This window comes from Bison bison, unplaced genomic scaffold (assembly GCF_000754665.1).
Source record: "Bison bison bison isolate TAMUID 2011002044 unplaced genomic scaffold, Bison_UMD1.0 scf7180017864495, whole genome shotgun sequence".
In the NCBI taxonomy this organism is placed as follows: Eukaryota; Metazoa; Chordata; class Mammalia; order Artiodactyla; family Bovidae; genus Bison; species Bison bison.
This window is the reverse complement of record NW_011495054.1, coordinates 824,986-844,882: the sequence shown is the minus strand read 5'-3', so window position 1 is coordinate 844,882 and position 19,897 is coordinate 824,986. Positions and strand designations below refer to the sequence as shown.

The following is a 19,897-nucleotide window of genomic DNA, read 5'->3' as shown; positions in this document are numbered from 1 at the left end:
TGATGTATTTACTACCTGACCCCTACAGAAAGCTTTCCCACTGCTGCCTTAGACAACGGTTCCTCCACAAAGCTGTCCCTGACTTCCTCAAATGTTCTGGGTTATCCTCACTTGGGCTCCTTCAGTCCTACCCTTACTTCCCTTACTCCAGATCCTTCCCCACTGAGTTATAATATAGGTTTTGAGTCTGTATCCTCTAAATCCTGAGTTCCTTGAAAGGAATACTGTTTTCTTTTTGCAACTCTGCTTCCCCAGCTTCTCACACAGATCCTACACATCCTAAGTGCTGGAAAAATACATTTTTTCTGAATGAAAGAATCAGTAAATGAGTGAGTGTTTGATGCAGGGCTGGAGAGCCCAATAATACCATTAAATAGGGTACAACTGATTCAGGCTCTTGGCAACTTGGTCAGGACACTTCCCAGCAGCATTATTCTCCTGGGATAAACAGAGAAAAGAGGGAAGGCTCAAATATTAGCCCATCCAATGAACAAAGAAGCCCTAAAATATGTCCTGGGGAATGGCTTCAGGACAAACACAAGGAAAGAAGAGAAGAAAAGGTCACTACCAGTTGGGGATGGACTGTTCCAAGGCGGGACCCATACTTTAAATCCTACTGTCCCTTCCAAGACAGCCCCCAAGGCTCAGCACACACTACTATTTTAGTCTGCTAACTGACCATTTCTTTCTGCTCAGTTGTAAGCTCCTGGAAAGTGAGGGTCATTTGCTAATCAGGGAATCCCTGTAGGACTTGGTACCAGGTAGGCAAAAACATATGATACATGAATGAATGAACCATAAAACATCAAATCCTTCTATCCGGTATACAGCAGTACAGAATGTCAGACGGGGCCTGATTTTACTCTGCAATGGACCCATGACTGGCCCCTGACCACAGGGGCCACAGGAGGGAACACAGAGTACCTTCCATAAGGACAGTCATGACTGTTTCATGGCTGTTTCACACCTGCATGCTGAGGCCACACACTTGGCTTCCAAGAGCTTCTCCATCATGGCTTCCAGTTTTCTGGATATATTTCTGGGGTCTCAGCTGTACCCAGCCTTGTTCCCGACTTCTGCCTTGGCTCTCAAAGGCCTCACTTATAAGCCTGCCTCATTGTGACCATTCCACCCCACGCTGATATCACTCCTGCATCCCGGCCCCCATTATCTTAAATCAAAGTGCTGGGCAGCTGCCCTCTATGACTCAAGTTGCCATCTGGGAGCCAAACAGAGGGGTGAAGTTGGCCCAGGGAGGAACTTTTCTGTCTTCCCATTTATCACAATAAAAGGTTTGTCTCAAATTCTATCAGACAGGCCAGATAGCAAGATAGAGAACAGTGCCTCCTGTTTGTTTTTTCCAGAAATGATACCATTCTCTCGAGTGAATAGATCTGGGGTATTTAATCTGGCAATCAAGTGACATTCCCTCCCAGAAGCCTGGCGCCTGCCAGTGGCAGAGCAAAGAGAGGGAGGCAGAGCAAAGAGAAGCAAAAACTCAACATCATTACCACAAAGAAAGATAAAAAAGACCCATAAATTCTACTCAGTAAATGAGGTCAATCAGGAAACCCTGCAGTTTTCTGTATGCAAGATGGACTTTTATTCCTAGGCATCTCAATCCTGAGTTTAATTCTAATGCTTTCCCTTTAATCCTGGTAATAACAATAACTATTGTTATACATTCAAAAGGATGCATGAATGAATGAAACTCAGTCATCAAGTCCTTCCCTCTGGCATACAGTGGTACAGAGTGTCAGGTGGGGCCTGATTTCACTGTGTGGACACACAGCTCCGATACCAGTGCCGTGCAAAATGTCTCATTCCACTTGCGGCCAAGCAGCTCTGGACTTACATGAACAATGGGCCCACAGGACGACATTTCTGGATGATTTGGGGAGAGTGCATCTATAAGATAATCATGGCACCACAAAAACCACTGCTGTATAACAGTAGGTAAGAAACACTTTTAACAGCTTAAGGGTGACACCCTTTCTCCAGCTTTTTCTTATCTGTCTTTGTTTCATATTTGAAGTCACATGCTCATCAAGAGAAGAACCATTTGTTCTAATCAACAGAACAAAGGGCTTTGGGGAAGGATGGAAATGCACAAACATTAATTAATCGAACATTCCAGCTTCAACTGACTGATAGTGACTTTCCCAAGGTGTTATGTTGAGAAGGATTCTGAAGTCATTAGCAGGGTCCATGAAAAATGCCTGCCCCGGAACTGGAAGGGAATGGCCAGTCTTACACATAGCAGACATGCCAACCCTACCGTTGGTCCTTTGACCATAGCCGAATCAAGTAAAATGGGTATTGAAATTTCTCCCCATTCTCTGTGCCCAGCCAAGTCAATCACACCCCACAAGGTGCCATTAAATGGTAACCTAGTATCACTTATTCACTTGAGCTTTCCTTGGCACTGTTCCCTTCTGCCTGTGGAGAACAAATATTTCTTTCTTCAAAAATGTAAAGTCATCCTTTTGATGGGAATGCAAGTTGGTGCAGCCACTATGGAAAACAGAATGGAGGTGCCTCAAAAAACTAAAAATAGAGTTGCCATATGATCCAGCCATCTCAGCCCTGGGCATACACCCAGACAAAACTATAATTCAAAAAGATACATGCACTCCTATTTTCATAGCAGCACTATCCATAATAGCCAAGACATGGAGACAACCTAAATGTCCACAGACAGATGAACAGTTAAGGAAGATGTGGAAGATGTGGGGGGGGGGGGGGGGGGGGGGGGGGGGGGGGTGTGTGTGTGTGTGTGTGTGTGTGTGTGTACTGGAATATTACTTGGCCATAAAAAAAGAAAGAATGCCATTTGCAACAACATAGACGGACCCAGAGATTATCATACTAAGTGAAGTAAGTCAGCCAAAGAAAGACAGCTACCATATGATATCACTTATGTGTGGAATCTAAAATATGAACTTATCTATGAAAGTTCATCCGTGTGAATAGAAACAGATTCACAGACACAGAGAACAGACATGCGGTTGCCGAGTGGGGAGGGAGGGAGGAGAGGGGTGAATTGGGAGTTTGGGGTTAACAGATGCAAACTGTTATACAGAGGATGGATAAACAACGAGGTCCTGTCGCATAGCACAGGGAACCAGTTTCAATATCCTGTGATAAACCATAATGGAAAAGAGTTTAAAAAAGAATGTATATGTAACTGAGTCACTCTGCGGCACAGCAGAAATTAACACAACATTGCAAATCAACTATCTCAATAAAATAAATTTTTTTACAAAGTAAACTCTACTCGTTCTATAGCACTTTGACACTGACTAGGGAAACTTGCCTCCGTGTTTGTCTCTCTGTCCACCATGCTTATCACCATGGCTGGATCAGGAAAGGGGCCCAGTAAATAATTTGTTGAATTCATGTTGCATTTGAACAAATTCCATCCCATTCTCATCCCATCCCAAGAACTTTTAAAATTAATAAGGTGTATGGATACATTTCCACAGTACATTCCAGTAAGTTTATTCCAGAGTAGGAGAGTTTCCTCCCCACCAAGAACCATGCTCCACGGCTTAGAGGGAAGCATGAAGATTAACCAACTGGAAAGCCACAGGAACACTGTACTTCTCCCCAGTCTGCAATCCAAAATCTTCTATATTCAGCTCAAAACACAGCTTTCTGCCTCCATGAACCTGTACATGTGTGTCACCCACATTGGATGTGTCTACCCTCTCACTAGTTGCTATGGTAAAGATTTACTAGCAACCTAGATGTCCATCAACAGGGGAATCAATAAATATGTGACTACGGTATATTTGTATACATATTTGTATACACATATTGTATATTTATATAATATACAATACAGCCATTGAAATGTGAATAACATGAAGCTGTGTATATATCAGCATGGAAAGGTCTCAAAAACATCTTGAAGGAAAGCAAGAAACAATGATATGCACATATGTACATACCAGTCACATAAAAATGTTAAGTACAAAAATAATACACACACACACAGGAAAGACATGCTCTGGAATGCATTTGTGGCTGCCTCTGAGAAGTGGCAGGAATGAGGCCAAGTTTTCAGAGGGCTCTTCAACTTTATCTGTCAGTTTCTGTTGTTGCTATTGTTGTTATTTGGGGGGCAGTGCAAATAGAACAAAATGTTAAGGCACATTCATTCTGAGTAATGAGAACCTAAGTGTCCATTATATGAGTCATTACATCTTTCTATAAACTTGCTAATTTCTCAAAAAAAATAGTGGACCCACTCCAGTGTTCTTGCCTTGAGAATCCCAGGGACGGGGGAGCCTGGTGGGCTGCCGTCTATGGGGTCGCACAGGATCGGACACGACTGAGGCAACTTAGCAGCAGCAGCAGCAAGGGGATACCCCCTGAAGACTGTATTGGAGTGAGTTAAGAGTCTGGGCACCAGAAGAGACAGCTTTTGTGCCTTTGTGACAGACATCTGTGTCTGGCAGAGCCTGCCTGCCCGCTGCTGCTAGAAAAAGATCAGAAGGGAGGAGAGTCAAGGGCTTGCATATCATAACAACACAGTGATGACATGAATGGTAAGAGTTAACACTTACTTTGCATGAGGCAAGGTGCTCAGCTCTGTACACACAGTATCTTATACTTGGGGAAAAAATAAAAACCACCTGCCTTCAGATAGAGATTTCACAACTTTCCGTGCCAGAAAATAAGGCAATGCTCAAAGAAAGATGAGAACATGTCTGAAGGATGCAGGAGCCAGTTTGATGGGGCTTCCACTGGGCAAATCTGATACAATTTGAGTAGCAAGATAAATACTGATATTATGTAAAGGATTATAACCTAATGAATAAGCTAAGAATCCATGAGACCCCACTGATATAAATCAAAAAGGAGAAGGAAAACTTTTCCCTTCAAATGTAAAAGAAATGATGGAATTAGAAAAGGACCATTTGGAAACCATTGTGATAACAGATTCAGGCAAGAATCATCAATAATGGATGCTAAAATGAGTGGTGAGATTTTGAAGAACAAAAGACTTACATAGTTCCAAAGTATCTCCCCACAAGATGCTTATTTATTTTAATGGGCAAAATAATTTTATTATGGAGCACTCCCTCAGATGCCACTTTCACCAGATGACCATAACTGGCATCACCAGGAATAGGACAAACCAACATGTGTTTCCTGCTGTGATGCACTGAGAATTCCACATGGCTTCTGTGATATTCTTGCTAAACTGTATAACCTGAACCCAAACATAAGGAAACATGAGATAAACCTAAACTGAGAGATGGTCTACAAGATAAAGCATATCTCAGGAACTGTTTCAATTAAAGAAATCTAAGGGGCCATGATAACTGGATTCAATGCCTGATTTGGAATTTTTTCTTTTGCTATTAAGAGCATTATGAAGACAACTGAAATTTGGATAAAGTCTGAGATTAGATGAAAGTACTTCATCAGTGTTAATTTTCTGATTTGGGGAATTATATAGTAATTATTTAAGAGAATGCTCTTGATTTTAGGAAATACATACTGAGGAAGGTAGGACCAAGGGGTATTTGTCTGCCACTTATTCTGAAATGGTTTAGAAAGAAATATGGATGGATGGATGGATGGACGGACAGGCAGATGGATAAATGGGTGTATCAAGGGAGAAAGCAAATGTGATAAAATATTAATGTTTGGGATCTGGGTGAAGAGAATTAGGAAGGAATTCTTTGTTGTATTCTTTCAAATTTTCTACAAGCCTGAAATAATTTCAAAAACATTTTTTAAACAGATTTTAAGGGACCTTTAAAGAGACTTTTCCCTCCCAAGTATTTGAAAACACAACCAACCCTGTCAGTCTTTAAAATCTAGACAGGAGTAGAAGAATGCTCATCAGTGAGTCCCTCTCCACTGAACCAAAGCCATCCACCCCTTGCAAGAATAGTTACATCATGAGGAAACCCACATACCAGATAACTGAGCCAAAATCTGTGATCAGAATGCAGTTGATAAATATCCTACTTCACTTATACAAAGTGTGGCTCATATGGGAGTGTGTGCCTGGGGCCATGACATTTACTCAGTCACCTCTGTGAGCTCTTGAAGGGAACTAGACCCCTCCCCTCTAGGAGAATCTGAACCTCCAGCCTCTCCAGGTCAAGGTCAAGGACTTGTCTCTCCCACACAATGCAATTAGCCAATCACCATGTGTCCCCCATAAACACATAGAAATCCTAATAACAAAGTCTTCGGTACACCACTCAGGCTCCTGGCAGAGCGCCTCATCACCACCAGCCTCTGCTGAAGAAGCTGAGCAAGCAGGACACCTCATCTTCACTGAGGATTGGAGTCTCCCTCCAGCTGTCACTTGCTGTGGAAGAATCTGTTTTTGGATCACAGGCCACGATGAACTTCTCAGAGGGGTAAAGGGCAGACCAGAGATGAGAAGAACTGGATTACAAATGGCAAGGAGGACAAAAGGAGCACAGGGCTCCTCCCTTGCCTCCAGGCTGACTACAATGCTAGTCTATACACACAGGGAAGTGCGTGGGTATATTCTGCGAGTGCGTGCCCTACAATATGCCCATAGCACTGAATCTGCATCAGTAACTCTGTACTCTAAATACTATAACTGCCCCTATTTTGCAAAAGAGAAAATGAATGCTCAGACGAGTTATCTTTCCAGGGAAATCTGGCCAGGAGGTCGCCTGACTGGGATGTGAACACACGCCTGTTTGGCTCTACTGCCTGCATGCTTAGCCTTGAGGCTTCCTACTTTTCTGTCACTGATGGACAAGCTGGCTCTAAAATGGCAAGGATTTCAGAAGCATGGTAGAGTCCTTTTAATTCGGGGGGACTCAGGGGAGCAGAAGTTTCTCTACTGCCTGGATGCTTTCAACCTGGCCACTAGGTTACAAATCAAGATGCTCTTGGGAAGTGCCAAGAGCATCGCTTGAACTCTCTGGCCCCCTCACTTTATTACCAAACATCCCCATCTGTAGGTGCTGACTGTCCCAAGCCAGCAAGCACGCCCCATGCTCCCTAGTGCATATGATTCCCATAATCTTTGGTTTCTACACCATCTTCTCGGTGCAAACCACATCCAGCATGGCACAGTAACAAGAGCTCTGGTGTCAGGCTGGGTTCCCATCCTGCCTCTGCTGCATACAAAGCTGCACGACACTGGTCAGCCTCCCTGAACCTCAGTTTTCTAATCTGTAAAATGGGGATAAAGACGACGACCTCTCCCGTTTACAATGAGAAGTAATTACCCTTCCACATGTGGAGTGTCAGGCTTCCCTGGTGGCTTAGACAGTAAAGAATCTGCCTGCAATTCAAGAGACTTGGGTTCAATCCCTGGGTCAGGAAGATTCCCTGGAGAAGAGAATGGCTACCCACTCCAATATTCTTGCTGGAGAATGCCATGGACAGAGGAGCCTGTTGGGCTATAGTCCACGAGGTAGCAAAGAGCTGAACACAACTGAACAACTAAGTGCGTGAGTACACACACACACACACACACACACACACACACACACACACGGAGTGTCAGGTCCTCCATATACATATTCAGTAATTGTCAGTTCTCTACCTCCTTGAATTTACAGTGATGCTTTTCCCATGCATCCATGCAATTTGAGTACCAGGACCTACCCCACCTGTAAACTAGGGTACAGATGGTGGGCTGGTAGACTCATAAGACTGTATCAGTCACATTATATGTCCCACAACATGGGAGGAAAGGAAAGCAGTGCCCCAGTTAAAGCCTGATAGGAACTTTGTGGTTCCAGCCTAGAGCTTGGCTTATGGAAAGCCCAAGATCTAACAGAAGTTTTCTAAGTCAGCCCGCAAGAAGGGAAGGAGCAGGGGAAAGCCCTGGCAATGCGGCCACTCACAGCCGCCCTGTGCGGAAGCACCTGGAGCCCGGGGCTAGGGGTGACAAAGTAGTTAAGTTTTGTCTCTACTTCCAAATCTATTTCTGTGTTTGAGCTGCCTTACATTATTAAGATTAGGCCTTAACGATATGCTGGTCGTCTCAAACTAGAACTGAAGCGCCTTAAAAGCAGCAGGGGTCCTATGAGATCCTCTTTTCTATGCCTCACAGTATTATTAATGGATTATTCCCCTGCAGGAAACCTACAAATAACCAAGGTTATTATCATGGATTCTGGTTTTTTTTTTTTTAAATAGTGACTATGAGGAACACTTATTTAGCCCCTGCTGTGGGTCAGGCACTGTTCTAAGCACTTGACATATATTAATTCTTTCAACAATGCCATGAACTAGGAACCATAGGAGAAGGCAATGGCACCCCGCTCCAGTACTCTTGCCTGGAAAATCCCATGGATGGAGGAGCCTGGTGGGCTGCAGTCCATGGGGTGGCTAGGAGACGGACACGACTGTAACTTTCAAGTAGACAACCTGAGCGACTTCACTTTCAATTTTCACTTTCATGCATTGGAGAAGGAAATGGCAAGCCACTCCAGTGTTCTTGCCTGGAGAATCCCAGGGACGGGGGAGCCTGGTGGGCTGCCGTCTCTGGGGTCACACAGAGTCGGACACGACTGAAGCGACTTAGCAGCAGCAGCAGGAACCATATGAATCTCATTATATAGATGAAAACATCAAGGCTGACAGAGGGTAATCCACTTGCCCAGGGTCACACAGCCAACAAGTGGTAAAGTCAGAACGCTAACCAGGTCCCTTGACTCCAGGGCCCATGGCCCCTACTCACCCCATCCCCCAATGGCACCGTGGACTTTGGGTTAGAAGGAACCCCAATTCTGTACTTAACTAGTCTGAATGGGTTTGGAGGCAGCACATTCTCTTAAAGCCAATTTCCTTGCCTGTAAAGCGGAATGTTTGAGGGTTAAATAAAATACACCACATAAAGTGCCAGCAAACAGTAAGCTATACAATATACAATATGTGACAGCTATAATTTGCATTATTATAACAGTCATCCAATCTTTTAAGTAGAAATGTGTCCACACAGCTCTGTGTAGAGCTTAATGTGATTATATAAATGATTACCTTTATTCCTGTTTTAGTTCTGTTTCTCCCAAAATCAGACCCTGAGGGAGGTTCTGGAATACAAGTAGGATACTTGGGAAGTGGCCCCTGGAAACAGGATGAAGCGGAGAGGTGAGGCAGAGATGGAAGGAAGCTTACAGAAAATGTGTTATGATGGGTCTGTACCACCACGGGCAACTGGGGCATGGCCCCTCCGAGAACCCTCCAAGAGAACACATCAGAATGGCCTCACTGAGGACAAATTTATACACAAACTCTCAACCCTGTTGATTGAAGCTTGCTCCTGGGGCCGTGGGCTGCCCTGCACTCAAGCAAGACATGCCCACCGGCCCCAAAAGGCCCCCAGACAGAGACTCCATGTGAGAGGTATGCACAGGGTCTGCCCACCAAAGCTGCAGGTAACATCCAACCCGGGGGGGGATGGGCAGGGCCTCACCTGCCCTGAGATGTGAGCATACATATCTTCCTTTCACTGGAAGCAGTAGCTCCTATGAGACTTGCTAGTCACAAGCTAGTCAGAGCAACACTGGGGCTGTCCCATGCACTCATGCTAAGTCGCTTCAGTTGTGTTCAATTCTGGGCAAGCCTATGGACTATAGCTCACCAGGCTCCTCTGTCCATGGGGATTTCTCCAGGAAAGAATACTGGAGTGGGTTGCCATGTCCTCCTCCAGGGAATCTTCCCAGCCCAGGGACTGAACCCACGTCTCCTGCAGTGGCAGGTGGGTTCTTTACCACTAGTTGCCACCTGGGAAGCCCTGGGGCTGCCCCAGGCTCCTTCTAAAACTGGGAGCTACCTCAGGTGGAGTTGTTATGAGAGATCTGAGGAAACTCTCAACTTCTTAAAAAGAAATAACAAGAGACAGAGGCAGAGCTGGGGAAGCAGAATGACTCTACATAGAACAAATTTCACCTATAATAAATTCAGTTATTCCTTGCACAAGGCACCTCAAACAAAATACCTGCTCCCCAACCCACAGCACGCTTCACCACAAGATGTCATAATACAATCAGCACATTTGTCTAGCTGAGTTTTCACTGTGGAACTTCTAAGTTGCTATGTCAATAGGAGTGTAGCAATGATAATTCATTGTGGTGTGTTTAAAAGCCTCTGGAGCAAACAGAGAGAGACAGTCTTATTAATATCTGGAAAGCTAAACTTATTCTAAATGACTTTCACTGGAGTTATCACAGGACTGAAAGGTTCAGCAGCTTGAGGGAAAGGAAAGGTATCCATGAGAGTAAGAGCCTACTCTTGTTCCAGCCCTAGGGAAGAGGGCCTGGCATCTAGACCAGAGGACATGGGTCAAGGGTGAATGGGAAGTCTCAGCTGTGAATATAACTTTCTTATGTAAAGTAATGATAATATTTAACCAAAAAAAAACTAATAAGCATATATTTTATGGCAAATAATTATAATAATGTTATATATAATGTATCAGTTCAGTTCAGTCCAGTCGCTCAGTCATGTCCGACTCTTTGCAACCTCATGAACCACAGCACTCCAGGCCTCCCTGTCCATTGCCAACTCCCGGAGTTTACCCAAACTCATGTCCATTAAGTCAGTGATGCCAGCCAACCATCTCATCCCCTGTCATCCCCTTCTCCTCCTGCCCTCAATCTTTCCCAGCATCAGGGTCTTTTCAAATGAGTCAGCTCTTCGCATCAGGTGGCCAAAGTATTGGAGTTTCAGCTTCAATATCAGTCCTTCCAATGAACACTCAGGACTGATCTCCTTTAGGATGGACTGGTTGGATCTCCTTGCAGTCCAAGGGACTCTCAAAAGTCTTCTCCAACACCACAGTTCAAAAGCATCAATTCTTCAGTGCTCAGCTTTCTTTATAGTCCAACTCTCACATCCATACATGACTACTGGAAAAACCATAGCCTTGACTAGATGGACCTTTGTTGACAAAGTAATGTCTCTGCTTTTTAATATGCTGTCTAGGTTGGTCATAACTTTCCTTTCAAGGAGTAAGCGTCTTTTAATTTCACAGCTGCAATCACCATCTGCAGCGATTTTGGAGCCCCAAAAAATAAAGTCAGCCACTGTTTCCACTGTTTCCCCATCTATTTGCCATGAAGCAATGGGACCGTATATAATGTATACATGTTATATATTATTATATGAATTATAAAAGACCTTGCTAAAGACCTCACTGATTCAAAATAAGAAATTCACTGCGAATCAGAGGCATTTAAAAATGACAGGATTTTTCAAGAGAAGCTGTAGGTGAAGGGTGAACTCAACCTTTTCATCTTCTGCAGGTGGGAATGTGACCTTGGGTTGACTTTCTAGCCCTAATCCTTTGAATCTCAAGGGGGAATGTTGACTCTGTCAGTAGACCCCGTTGCTAGTGGCAGAACCGGCCTGTGATGGGTGAACTGCCTACAGACTGGGAGTTTTTGGTATGAACCTGAAACACCTGATGAGGAGTCCACAGCCTTCGGGGATCCTGGAGCAGCGTGACTGTTCTACTGGGCACGTCCCCTGTGGAGACCCAAGCAACTATACTGATGGAGTGTTCACCCGAGTTCTTGTGCCCTAAGCCAGGATGGCTCCCACACCTGCTTAATGTGTGTCTCACCACCTTGCACTTGAACCGCCACTTGGAGATGAAGGCAAGGAAGAACAGCCCCCAGGGACCCACCAAAGAGATGCCTGATGCTGCCTGGCATCAATCGGATGCCAAGTGTGATTAGTATTAATCTTGTGTGTCTGAATGCTTAGTTAGACCTAAAAGACTCCCATGCATGAGCCTAGCAGAAGCCTTCCTATTTTAATGAATATGCTATGGTATATAAACTAATCACTCACTCTTGCCCTTATAAATATATTAGTGAGTGTCGTATTAATTAGCACAATGATCTGTAGGTGTGTGTCAGAGACTCTAAGTGCTTGCCCATAATTAGTTTTCTAAAATAAATGAAGAGAGCCCCCTTGAAGTCTTATTTACATAAGGAATCTGTCAAGAAAAGTCTGTTCTCATACAAACTACAAATGGCATAGATCTCAGATATAGAAATGTGAACTCACTGGAATGAAGGGTCAGAATGAGGACTGAGAGTGGGTTTCATCCAGCCTGTTGTCCTTGCTCCCAGGTCAGCCGAGGTTTTCATACTCTGTCCCAGAAGGGCAGAGGGGAATTGTGCTCATACAGAAATGATACAGAGGGCTGAAAGCAGAGATAGGAACAATGTTCTAGATGAGCTTTGGGGAGACAAAAGAATTTCTAAAAGATATAAGGTGTGAAAAAGTTATAAGTGGGATGTTTATATTTATGTAGGACTAATTAAGGCAAGTCACACTGGAAAAGCCATACAGAGTGGTTCCGATTATGAAGAGAGGGAAGTAGAGATATTACAGATGCGTACAAGCACAACATATGCACACAAGGACTCTTATTAAGAGAAGCTCTAGGTGTTCTCTATGGCAAGGGGAGGGGGACTCTGACCTTGGATGGTTTACATTTTATATTGCTTTTACTTTCTAAATGAAGCTGTACTTGGGAATTAACTGTGTAATTAAAACAAAGTTATAATTGGAAATTACCTTTAAAAAGGAATTTGCCAAAGAGGGGAGAGGGTTACAATAGAATTCTTTTTTAATACTGAGCTACTCCTATGCATTTAAAAGCTGATTCAGTTTACAGAAATCCAGTTTACCCTTTCAGATGCTCTGACAAGAGAAAGCAAGTCATTTATGTGATGGGGGGACAAATGGGGGGATTAAAGACAGACAACTCATCACACTCTTAAGAATGGTTAGGTTTTTCTTTCTTCCAACACTATGACCCTGGAATCCATGTACTGAAGGCCAAAACAACCAGAGTCTTTGAGGCTGGCTTAACTTTTAACTTTTCACACGGCTGACTATAAGGAACCAGCGCCAGTTTACCTATGTAGATGTGACCACGGAGGCTGATGGAGAAGAAAAAAAAGACCACTAAGAACACTGGGGAGACTTAACAGCCCTCAGTGTTTATGCCTAACTCTATCCACAGGATGATATCCACAGATCTATGTCTGCATTTCTCAGACTTTTTTTCAATGACCCCTAAAGAAACTATACAGATGGTTCTTCTAATCATCACCCCCAACTCCCGAGGAAACGTGAGTACCACAGATATACTGAGTATCTATATGTATATTGCTCTGTGGAGATTTGCAAATGATTATATCAAGGATTTTTTTCCCACCTCACTCTCCTAAAAGTCAACCTGCGCCCCACTGGGAGTGACTTCACCCCTGTGAGAACGCATGGTGTGTGTGCGTGCATGTGTAAAACAAAAGGAGTAGCGTATACTTTCTCCTGTCTTCATCATACTTCCTGTGTTGTCTCAGTTTCCACAATAATCAGGTATTACTTTACCAGAGGAAAAAAATAGTTTTTCCCCCTCTGTGTATGCGTGTGTGTTTAGTAATGTTGTAGGAGTAAAATCACACTCATAAACTCAAATGCAAAAGAAAAGAAAAAAGGAAATGTGTCGTCACTCAGTCGTGTCTGACTATTTGTGACCCCATGGACTGTAGCCTATGCAGCTCCTCCGTCCATGGGATTTTCCCGGCAAGAGTACATAAAAACATCTTTGAGAATGCATATAAAGCAGGAGAAATGGTTTTGGCCAAGACTGATCACAACAGTTGTGATCCAGCCAATATACCTGGGCTGCAAGGCTTCCAGTGATGAGAGACAGACTACTGCAAATATATTCTTGTTTTCTTGCGGTGCTTTTCCTACAAATGCCCATGAGATGCTACTGGGGACAAGACTGTACCCCACCAGATCTCTGCTAAATACCACCGTGGGTATACCTGAGAGTACCCAGGATAAATGATCTCAAACACAGCCTTCCTCCAACCCACAACCTAGCAGGGTGTTGGTGCTGAAAAACTCATAGGAAAAGATGGTTTTGAAAGATTCAATTCTGTTTAGAAAGACCTCTAAAAAGGTGAGAAAGACATTCTGAAACCCCACATCCCACTGAGAGGAAATAAAGACAGGCTGAAAACTGCCGAGTTGGCGGCAAAGAACCATCCCCAGCAAGGCTACCAGACAGGAGAGAAGAAATTAGATACTAATCAGACTAACTGAAACCGGAATGAGCTGAGCGATATTGGACGTGCCTCTGGCCACATTCCACAGGATGAAAGGCCACCTTCTCACCTGCTCACCTGCTCCCTGCTGGGGTTTATCCCCAAACCAAAGCTGTCCAGAACGAGAAGAACCCCCAGAGAAAGAAAAAATCTGTATATAGTTGACCCTTGAACAATACGGGTTTGAACGGCATGGGCCACTTACACACATTTTTTTCAATAAATCATACATAAACTGTGGTTGGAACCGTGGCAACGAAGGGCCACCTCTGGGACTTCCTCCACAGGTTCCAGAACCCATCCTCTACAGATACAGAGGGATGACTGTATATCAGACACAAGTTTCACAAGGCAATACCAACACTTAGCCTCATTAAAGGCAATGCATTCCAACATAATTGAGTCTGGGATAGTCTATTTCATATTCTCAACACTGGTCATAGCCCATGAAAAGTGAACCCTCGTACAGTGTTGGTAGGAATGTAAATTGGAACAACCACTACAGAAAACAGTATAAAGGATTCTCAAAAAGCTAAAAAGATAACTACCATGTGACTCAGCAATTCCATTCCTGGTGTGAGTGTGTTAGTCACTCAATTGTGTCAGGCTCTTTGTGACCCCGTGGATTGTAGCCCACCAGGCTCCTCTGTCTATGGGATTCTCCAGGCAAGAATACTGGTAGCCATTCCCTTCTCCAGGGAATTTTCCCAACCCAGAGATTGACCCTGGGTCTCCTGCACCGCGGGAAGATTCTTTATCAACTGAGCTACCAGGGAAGCCCACTCCTGGGTATATATCCAAAAAAATTAAAAACACTAATTCAAAAAGATACATATACCCCAGTGTTGATAGAAACATTATTTACAACTGCCGAGATATGGAAACAACCTAAGTGTCCATCAACAGATGAAAGGATGAGGAAGATGCGGTATATGTACGCAACGGAATGCTACTCTGCCATAAAAAAGAACAAAATGTTGCCATTAGCAGCAACATGGATGAACTTGGAAGGCATTATGCTAAAGTGAAATAAGTCAGAGAAAAATAAACGCTGCATGATATCACTTATATGCAGAATGTAAAAAAAAAGAAAACTAATGACTGACTATAACAAAAAAGAAGCAGACTCACAGACATAGAAAACAAATTAGTGGTTACCACTGAGGAGAGGGAAGGAGGGAGGGACAATAGAGGGGTAGGGGGTTAAGAGGTAGAAACTGTTAGGTATAAAATAAACTACAAGGATATGTTGCACAACATGGGGAATATAGCTAATATTTTCTAATAACTATAAATGGAGTATAACTTTTAAACACTGTGATTCTTTATATTATACACCTGTAACATACAATGTTGTACAGCAACTATACTTCAATTTAAAAAATAGACCAAAAAAATAAGCTCCTTAATACTGGTCTTGGCAATGATTTTTTGAGTATGATAACAAAACCATAAGAAACAAAAGGAAAAGTAAGTGGAACTATATCAAACTCAGAAGCAAAAGAAACAAAAATGAAAAGACAATCTACAGAATGGGAGAAAATGCTTACAAATCATATGTCTGGTAAGGGGTTAATATCCAAAATACCTAAGGAACTCCTACAACTCAATAGCCAAAAAAAAAAAAAAAAAAGATCCAATTAAAACATGGGCAAGATACCTGAGTAGACATTTTTTCAAAGAAGATTTACAAATTTACAAAAGGCCAGTGTTTACATGAAAAAGGGTTCAGTATCACTAATCATCAAGGAAATGCAACACCACAATGAGATATCATCACCCCACACCTGTTAGAAAGGCTACCAAGAAAAAGACACGAGATACCAAGTGTGGGGGAGGAGGTGGAGCAAAGGGAACCCCTAGGCACTGTTGATAAGAACGTAAACAGCGCAGCCACCATGGAAAACAGTACGGAGATGCCTCGAAAACTTAAACAGAGCTACCATACGACCCTGCAATCCCACTTTTGGGTACATATCCAAAGATGAAATTATCACCTCAAAGAGATATCTGTACCCCCATGTTCACCGAAGCATTATTCACAATAGCCAAGACATGGAAGCAACCTACATGCACACCAGTGGACAAACAGACGAAGAAAATATGGCATATATACATATATATAACACACACACAGAATATTATTCAACCATAGAAGAGAAAACATCCTGCCATTTGCAACAACGTGGGTTGACCGTGACAGCATTAGGCTAAGGGAAATAAGTCAGAGAAAGACAAATACTATGGTTTCATTTACATGGGGAATCTAAAACCACTGGATTCATAGAAACAGTAGAATGGTGGTTGCCAAGAGCAAGCAGGTGAGAGAAATGGGGAGATGCTGGTCAAACAGTACCAGCTTCCAGGTATAAGAATAGGTACTGGGGAATCTAGTGCACGGTGTGCTGACTGTTTAACAATATGTATTGTTAGTACTTGAAAGTTGCTAAGAGAGCAAATCTTAACTGCTCTCACTGCACACACACAAAAGGTAATTATGCGAGGTGATGGGTGTGTTAAATAACCTTATTGTGGTAATCATTTCCCAATATGTGTGTGTACTAAGTCATCACATGGCACACCTTGAACTTACAGAGTGCTATTTGTCAATTACATCTCAATAACACTAGGGAAAAAAACAAACAGGCAAAGGGCAGCCTCTCTCACTTTGCCCCCACCTCATAGATTAGAAGATGGTGTATGTGTCCAGCCAGGCTCTCCTCCTGGTTAAATTCCACCTCGCTCTGTGGTCAACACAGGGAGGGATATGGAAGATGCATAATCTGTGGACACCATGGCCAGCAAACCTGCAATGCCTCTCCCATCTTCCACAGTGGTACCCTGCATTCCTGAAACCCTCCCCACACCCTCACCCTGAGGTCTCAGCAGCACTCCCAGTCCCTCAGGATCTCACGAAACCATGAAAATCAAGCCGACCTCCAATCAGAAAAGCATCGGCCCTCTGCCTCGGGCTCTGATGTCCCAAATAGGTCTGGTGAAACAGAGTGTTTCTAATCCAGACCTCACACAGAAGCTTGCTAACCTTCCTAAAATCAGATGCAATCGTGTCTTCCACTTAAATCACTTTAAGCGCTTCCCTTTCAGGCCTCAGGAGGGAGAATCCCTCACTGTTTACAACTGGGCTTCTGTTAGGGCATACCACAGCCCGTAGGATTAGGGTTAGGGTTAGCCGAATGCAGCCAGGCACCTAGTTTTATAAGCAAAGTTTCCTGGGACATCACCATGTCCACCTACTCAGCTACTGTCTGGGACTGCTTTCGCTACAAGGCAGGGATGCCGCAGAACACCTGGACTGAGAAGCCGAAAATATTCACTATCTGGCCCTTCACAGAAAAAGCGTGCCCACGCCCGGCTTTCCTGCCTAACTCGTTTTTTGTCATCGTTGTAAGATATATATACTTTGGCCACCTCACGCAAAGAGTTGACTCATTGGAAAAGACTCTGATGCTGGGAGGGATTGGGGGCAGGAGGAGAAGGGGACGACAGAGGATGAGATGGCTGGATGGCATCACTGACTCGATGGACGTGAGTCTGGGTGAACTCTGGGAGTTGGTGATGGACAGGGAGGCCTGGTGTGCTGCGATTCATGGGGTCGCAGAGTCGGACACGACTGAGCGGCTGAACTGAACTGAACTGAAGATATATATCCATCTCTAGGAGTTTCCCACTACCCAAACTGAAACTCTGTCCCCAGTAAACACAACCTCATCTCTCTCTCTCCTTCAGTCCCTGACAACCTCTGTCCTCCTTTCTCTGTGTGTGAATTGGCCTGTTCTAGGCACCTCACATCAGTAGAATCACACCACAGTTGTCCTTTCATGCCTGGCTTATTTCCCTCAGCATAACATTTTCAAGGTTCATCCTTGCTGTAGCAGGTGTCAGAATTTCGTCCCTTTTTATGGCTGAATAATATTTCGTTGTATGGACCACACTGGGTTCATCCCTTCACCTGCTGATGAACAGTTGGGTTGTTTCCACGTTTTGGCTGTTGTGAACAGTGGTGCCACCGGCCCAAGCTATGTGTCTCTTCTTGCATCACCTGTCTGCTCCCTTAGCCACAGAGGCCTTCTAGTTGAGTTCTCTAGAGGGTCACACTCATACTCCCTTCCTGGAACACCTCCCACCCCTTGCTCCATCTTAATCCCCAATTAGTCTTCAGTCCGAACAGTCCTTTGGAAGCCTCCCCAGTTCCCTTCCCCGCCTCCCCCGCCACTCACCTCCCTGCCAGTGCAAACTCAATCAGATCCATCTGGTTATAAGCTCTGATAGCTTCCTACACTTTCTCCTGATGGCCTGTAATGCTGTTTGTAATTACTGAACATAAGAGTATAACACCTACGTGTGGTTATTTGATTAATGTCGATCTTCACAGGACCAAAGGCTATGTCTCTTCTTCCTTTCCATTACACCCCTGCCAACTAGCCCAGAGCCTAGAACCTACCCAATTTCATCAATTCTAAGATGCACATTTTTAAACTTTTATCACAGGATGCATGGTAATGCGAGCTCATGAAACAACTGCTGAACTGTTGAGATGGAAACACAATGAAGCATTCCCCAGCGCTCCCCCACATCAGAGTTCCCACAACCAAGATCCACACCTCTCATAAACAACAATCCCCAAACATAGACTCCTTCCCATATCTCCTAACAGGATTAGACATAACCACTTTATCTTCTATGCTATGCCGCAGATGCAATTTTGTTAAATGTAAATATTTAAAACATGCTACCCACTTTTGTGATCCTGTTTAGCATTTCTTCCATTTCTAATACACAGAGAACCTCAAAGTCTACAAGGGACCCAGGTCAGAGTCAGCCTCTGAGGGACCCTGCAGAGAGTTGTCCCATTTCTCTCATTAGCCAGCACTAGCCACAGATACTGTGTGCTGGCAGCAAGACCCCTCCAAGCCGGAGCCAGGTATACAACACATCCACTTTCAGAGCAAGTCCTACGCATAGGGTCTATCAGCGCTGCGCTGCCCAGCACAGAGGCCACCAGACACAGGAGGAACACGGCCATTCTTGGAGCATGGCCAGTACCAATTAAGATGAGCTGGAGGTGCAAACTACGCTCCCGATTTCAAAGACTTAATAAGGAGAAAAGAAAAAAAATATTTCCAAAGTAATATTTTACACTGATTCTGTGCTGAAATGATCATGTTTTGGTAGATTGGGTTAAATGACATATTTTGAAAACTAGTAACACTTGTTTCTTTTTACTCTTTTTTAAGGCAGCTACCAGAAAGCGTAAGGCCACATGTGCAGCTGGCACCCTATTTCTAGGGCAGCACTAGGATAGACTCTGCAGGGACTGGCAAGTGTTCCACCCAAAAGGGCTGGATGGTAAAGATTTCAACTCTGTGGGCCATACTCAACTCACCCATCACAGCAAGAAAGCAATCACAGACAAAACAGAAGGGAATGAACCTGGATGTGGTGCAATACATTCAGAATTGGCTCCTGGGCTACAGTTTTCCAAATCTGACTTTAGAGCATGAATAGTATAAAAAGAGGTCATTTCTGGGAAATTCTTTCCTATTCATTTTCCAGCCCAGCCATTAGAGAAAATCCACCTTTCCTTCAACATGAGGAGGGGAATACAGCCGATTTGTGGCTTGGCTGACTGGGAGGCTCAGCCACCCAGGGGGCCCCCACCAAATGCACTCACTTGGGCGTGTGGGCCTCGTCTACGCGGTGACCCAGCTGGAATTCGTGAGACTTGCTCCGATGCAGGGCTGTGAAACCCGGGATCAGGTGAATCAGCTTCCGGGAGGAGG

At 44.0% G+C, this 19,897-nt stretch overlaps 1 protein-coding gene across 1 annotated transcript in view; it reads right to left on the bottom strand.

Annotated features, from left to right (window-relative positions):
- Nucleotides 1–19,897, bottom strand: part of KSR2 (kinase suppressor of ras 2) — a 429,355-nt gene that overhangs the window by 241,532 nt on the left and 167,926 nt on the right. Inside the window, exon 5 of the mRNA XM_010828829.1 lies at nucleotides 19,789–19,894. Within this exon, the coding sequence (XP_010827131.1) occupies nucleotides 19,789–19,894 (106 nt within the window). The remainder of the gene's footprint in view (nucleotides 1–19,788; nucleotides 19,895–19,897) is intronic.